General features: G+C 38.2%; 1 protein-coding gene across 1 annotated transcript; it reads left to right on the top strand.

The window, feature by feature from the left end:
* The first annotated feature begins 3,913 nt into the window (after nt 1–3,913).
* Nucleotides 3,914–4,891, top strand: LOC113343506 (thioredoxin-like protein CDSP32, chloroplastic). Its single transcript, XM_026587663.1, has one exon. The coding sequence runs from the start codon at nt 3,914–3,916 to the stop codon at nt 4,889–4,891; it is 978 nt and encodes a 325-aa protein (XP_026443448.1).
* The last annotated feature ends 995 nt before the right edge of the window (nt 4,892–5,886 follow it).

The following is a 5,886-nucleotide window of genomic DNA, read 5'->3' as shown; positions in this document are numbered from 1 at the left end:
GAGCCAAGACGGGTATGTTAAGGGATATAGGTTGTGGTGCCCAGAATTGGATAAATTTGTGGTGAGCAGAGATGTTACATTTGATGAGTCACTGATGTTATCCTCCGGTGTGGTTGACTCTCAGGTGGAGCCAAGTAGAGATGGTGGATCTCAAGTTTTGGAGATTGATGCTCAAGATGATTCTATAAATGAATATTCGCAGCAAAATACTTTTATAGATGAGGATGTTACTAATGAAGATAACTTAGGACAACAAGAAGACAACCATTAATTGGACGCGACAGACTAAGAAGAGCAATTATGAAGCCAGCAAGGTTCCAAGACACAGTGGCTTTTGTATTAACAATGTTTGATGAAGCGCCTTCTGGTTTCAAAGAAGCGTTAAAGGATCCTCATGTGGAGGATTGGAAATTTGCTATGGAAGAGGAAATGCAATCTCTTCCCAAAAATAAAACTTGGGAATTGGTACCATTACCTAATGGAAAGAAGTCTATTGGCAGCAAGTGGGTTTTTACCAAGAAAGATGGTGTTCTGGGCTCCAAAAACGGTGTACGATATAAGGCGCGACAGTATCAAAAGTTTATGCACAATTGGAAGGCATTGACTACCATGAAATCTTCTCTCCGGTGGTAAAACATACTTCTATTCGGGTCATTTTAGCTATGGTGGGTTATTTTGATATCGAGTTAGAACAACTTGACATCAAAACTGCGTTCTTACACGGAGACTTGGAGGAAGACATATACATTTCACAGCCCGAAGGATTTAACGTTGTTGGTAAAGAAAGTTTAGTATGCAAGTTGAAGAAATCTTTGTACGGACTAAAACAATCGCCTCGAAAATGGTACTTAAGATTTGATAATTTCATGCTTGATCGGGGATTTGCACGAAGTGAATTCGATCACTGTGTATACTTCAGGAGACTACAAGACGGTTCTTCTATTTTCTTACTTCTCTATGTTAACAACATGCTTATTGCTGCCAAAAGCATGGGGGAAATTAACAAGCTCAAGTTTGAATTGGGTAGAGAGAGTTTGAACTGAAAGATATGGGTCCAACACAGAAAATTATTGGGATGGAGATTGTTAGAGACAGAAGTAGTGGATGTGTTCGTCTTAGTCAAAGGCAAAATCTACAAAAGGTTGTGGAACGTTTTGGAATGCAAAACTCATAGCCTGTTGTGACTCCTTTGGCATCTCATATGAAACTGTCAGCAAGTATGTCTCCATCAACAAATGAGGAACGCGATTACATGTACAAGGTTCCTTATGCGAGTGCGGTTGGTAGTCTCATGTATTCGATGGTTTGCACTCGGCCAGATATTTCACAGGCAGTCAGAGTGGTTAGTAGGTATATGGTTAATCCAGGAAAATAGCACTGGAATGCTGTGAAATGGATATTGCGTTTTTTGTGCGGCACATTGGAGGTTGGTTTGGTGTACCAGAGAGATGCAAGTTTGGGGTCTTATGTCAAAGGTTATGTGGATTCAGATTACGCAGGTGACTTGGATAAACCCCGGTCTACAACAGGCTACGTATTTACTTTAGTTGGCGTTCTATGTTGCAGTCAACAATTGCATTATCTACTACAGAAGCTAAATATATGGCAGTTACAGAGGGTGTCAAGGAAGCTTTGTGGTTACAAGGTATGGTTAGTGACATGGGAATTTCTCAAGAAAATATGAGTCTACTGTGACAGTCAAAGTGCTATTCATTTAGCTAAGAATCAGGTTCACCATGCACGGACCAAGCACATCGACATTCGGTTTCATTTTATACGAGAGACTGTCGACGAAGGTGAAATTTGTCTTAAGAAAATCAGCACTCATGAAAATCCAGCCGACATGATGACGAAGACGGTACCAGCGGTGAAGTTTGAGCATTGCTCAAATTTGATAAACATCCTCAGAAATTAAGCACTTTTGGGTTCAACGCGCTGTAATGGCGCAAAGACATCGAAGTTTGTAGCACTAAGTTGGCACAATTTATCATGCCAAGGTGGAGATTCTTGAAGATCATGTGAATGTGGCGTGAAAAATTGAGACAAGGTGGAGATTTGTGGAGCTATTCCTACATAGTGAGTACTGTTGTCACAACAATCAGTACACTATTGGAAAAGCTGCTATTGTCTCATTTTTCATATGGAGTAGTTTTTTGTTTACCAAAACAAAACTACAGGGTACGTACAAGACAACTTTTGTTTACCAAACAAAAGTACACAGGATGTGAAGACAATTAATGTGCCTACACATTAGACTTTCACAATGTGAAAGTATGGAGCTCTTTTGGTACAACACGGAGTTGTCCCTTAATTCAGGGATCAATGTCGCATGGAAAGACCCTATAAAAGGGGTTCTTCATTAGCTTGTTTAAGCATCGCAGAGTTTCACAACTCAAGTAGCTGCGACAAGAGATAAAGAGAGTTAGCTTTCTTTTGTGTGCAGAGAGTTGTAATGAGACTTTATTTGAAAGGTCTTGGTGAGAAATCAGTGTGTATTCTTCTTGAATTATTATAGTGAAACAATCTTCTTTGTCCGTGGACGTAGGAAACTTGCCGAACCACGTAAATTGCTGTGTGCTTCTCTTTTCTATTGAGTGTTTCTATCATGTTAGGTGTATTTTCTCACTGATCTACTTTCCGCAATAATCAATCGGGATAGTAGTGCACGACTATTCCCTACACAACAGAGATGCTGGGGAAATGCACGAGTCATTTGCGATACAGGTGATGCCAACAGCATTTCCGCAGCCAACCTGGACAGACAAAGATGATGATTTTTGTCGTCCGCCTCCCCCCAAATATGTCCCTTTGGATATGGGAGATGTTTTCTCTATTGCACAATTGTTCTCGTCCGAAGAAGACCCACGGGGAGGAGATGATGAAGGTATGACTGTTTTCTCTATTTCTCAACTGTTCTCTTCTGAAGATGATGAACGCGGAACTGGATTAGGATAGTTGCTGGACTAGTCCTTTACAGATTACATGAATCTAGATATATAAGTCAATGTTTCAATTTTAAGGTGTTTGTTGTTCCATGATGCTTGTTTATGCAGATAAAGAAATTTAATACATACTTCTCATTGGTTCAGTTGTAAACTTATAATACTCCAAGCTTAATGCCTTCACCCACAAAGAACCCTGGCATATAGAACTTGCGGGTCTTGGAGAAAAATAAAAAAACGAAAAAAAAAAAAAGAGTGATAGAGAGAAAAAAAAACTTTGATGTGGCTGCTGGGATTCGGGCCCAAGTCTCCACGGCCACAACGTGGAATTCTTACCACTAAACTAAAGCTACATTGGTGTCCTGTAATTCTATCTACACACAGATTACGTATGCAGACATTTAGTACCACGATTTCCAACGATGTTTAAGTTTATAATAAGTGATGTTTGAATCTGGATAACAAGATGATTTTGGTCCAACTGAGATACCCTTTGGCCGCTTAGCTAAACTTGATATAGTACAATTTGAGCCAAATGTCTGTTTTGTAATTTGGTAGTAGGGATTAGCCAGAAAAGTGCAAGCTTAAAGCTTTCACTGCAAGAACCGAACCCTAAATAAACCTGCACCGCCAGGCTTGCCTTGTGGGCAGGTCCGGCCAAAACCTCAATTTTAGTTAGTTTCTTAATGTAGGATTTCCTTTTTCTAACTTCGGTCTGTTTCTTAGTGCTATATGGAAATTGAAGCCTATATAAGAAGACCAAGTATTATAATCAGAGTTATATTTTTTCTTAGGGAATACTTTCTGGTTTTCTATAGCTTATATAGATCTATCAATCTTGCGATAGTTTTCATCTCTCTGGTTTTCTAGGCTTCCATCCCTCTCCGAACATTTGAAGCTGGTTTTCTATGATATATAGTATCGGTCCATTCTGTTCAACACAATTTCCAAAACTCTAACTCTCAATTATCATGGCTGCCCTTACTACACCAAAAAGCTTCTTATTCAAACAACATTCTTCTACAGTAAAAGCACACCCATATTCCTCCAAAACTCCCCCTTTTTTCCTCCCTCCACTATCCAAACCGTTCCAACCAAAAAAACTCCAGTTAACTCGCAAGAAATTCGATAAAAAAGTGATAATAACTGCAACCAAGAAGGGAAAAAGTAGTAACGACAGAGTTCAACAAGTTCACAGTATTGAAGAATTCGACGAAGCACTTCAAACAGCGAGAGACAAGCTTGTAGTAGCCGCAAGTTATAGTAAACATAATCAGAAAATCTATCCTTTCATGGAAGATTTAAGTAGAAGATGTAATGACACTAAGTTTGTATTAGTAAGGGGTGATGAATCTAACAAGACAAGAGCGCTTTGTGAAAGAGAAAAAATTGAAAAAGTTCCACACTTTAATTTTTACAGAAGTATGGAGAAAATCCATGAAGAAAGCGGTATAATTGGTCGGGATGAACTCATGCGAGACGTATTATACTACGGAGACAATTATTCAGGTGTAATTCAATTATATTCAAGAAAAGATGTGGAAAATCTGTTTGAAGAACATAGAATAAATAACAAGTTAATTGTTCTGGACGTAGGGTTAAAACATTGCCGACCATGTGTTAAGGTATATCCAACCGTCTTAATGCTATCACGACTAATGAGGGATACTGTAGTTTTCGCAAGAATGGATGGAGATGAAAATGATAGCTGTATGCAATTCTTGAAAGATATGAAAATTGTTAAAGCTCCAACATTTATGTTTGTCAGAGATGGTGTTGTATGTGGAAGGTATGTTGGGTCTGGTAATGTAGAACTTATACGTGAAATACTAAGATACCGAGAAGTTGGAGTTGCCTCTACTTGTTCATATCTAGCTCCCTTCTTGCGCCCAACTGGACCAGTAAGCACCCCAACAAACTTGGGGAGTCATTCAATGATACAAATTTAGATTTTGAGTTCAATAAGGAGAAGGAGAAAAGATTACTGGTTGGGGTATGAGTTTGAATATTTTAACTTGACGTCTGATGCATTTTCATATAAGCCTAATCACCACAGAACACATTATATTCTTCAGATATGTGGTCAACGGTAATGTCATAAGTTTATACATGGATTCGGCAAGACAAAATATTTTTGCACTGATGGTTGTTGGTATCTCTACAAGTTTTGCCAAACTTCTGTTCCAAAGCGATGAAGAAATCATTCTTTTTTATACGGTTAATCTTCGTTTCGTTTGTTGTTCTGTCACTTCACTTGTACGTCCCGTAGAGAATTGAGCATGTTGTTTAGGACGTTTGGTTTAGTACGTATGTATACTTTTATAGCTTTTAACTCCTTTGTTTTGATCTTCAGAATATAACTTCTTTATCAACTGTAGTCTCTCAATATCATGTCAAAACTGAGAAAATTTCATAGGAATGAAAATATGGTTTTTTACAGCATTTGTAACTTTGTAAGTCGAACCACTGTTACAGCTATAAAATATATATGACGAAGTAATTGCAGGCTAAGAACATATTTGAGTTATTGTCCCTCGATCAATGAAACCACTATCTTTGTTTCTCTTTTCTTCTCAAAATGTAAAGGCAGCAATTTTATAGCAGATAACAATTTCAAGTTTCAAAAAAACCACTAGTTTCTTCATCCCTGTTAGAGATTAGATCCATTAGTTACCTCCAACCTAGATCCCATAGAACCCCTAGTTTTAAATCCCATATGTTCTGAGCAAAACCATTCCTTCTTCTTATATTACACTCACTGAGTTTCATTCTCATGGAAAGCTTATGGGCTCCTTCACCTTTAACCTAGCCAAAGATCTCCAGAATTTATTGTTTGATGCTGGGAAAAATGGTGATCTTGGAAAAAGAGTATGGAAACATGAAGATAATCAAAAATGGTTTTCTGCTACAAAGCTCGGCAATGCAAATGGGTATTACTTGCATA

This window comes from Papaver somniferum, unplaced genomic scaffold (genome assembly GCF_003573695.1).
Source record: "Papaver somniferum cultivar HN1 unplaced genomic scaffold, ASM357369v1 unplaced-scaffold_6, whole genome shotgun sequence".
In the NCBI taxonomy this organism is placed as follows: Eukaryota; Viridiplantae; Streptophyta; class Magnoliopsida; order Ranunculales; family Papaveraceae; genus Papaver; species Papaver somniferum.
This window is presented reverse-complemented; position numbering and strand designations above follow the sequence as displayed.

Bases quoted from the DNA above. Each gene is read 5' to 3' on its own strand.
- LOC113343506 (XM_026587663.1), top strand. From the start codon at position 3,914: ATGGCTGCCCTTACTACACCAAAAAGCTTCTTATTCAAACAACATTCT.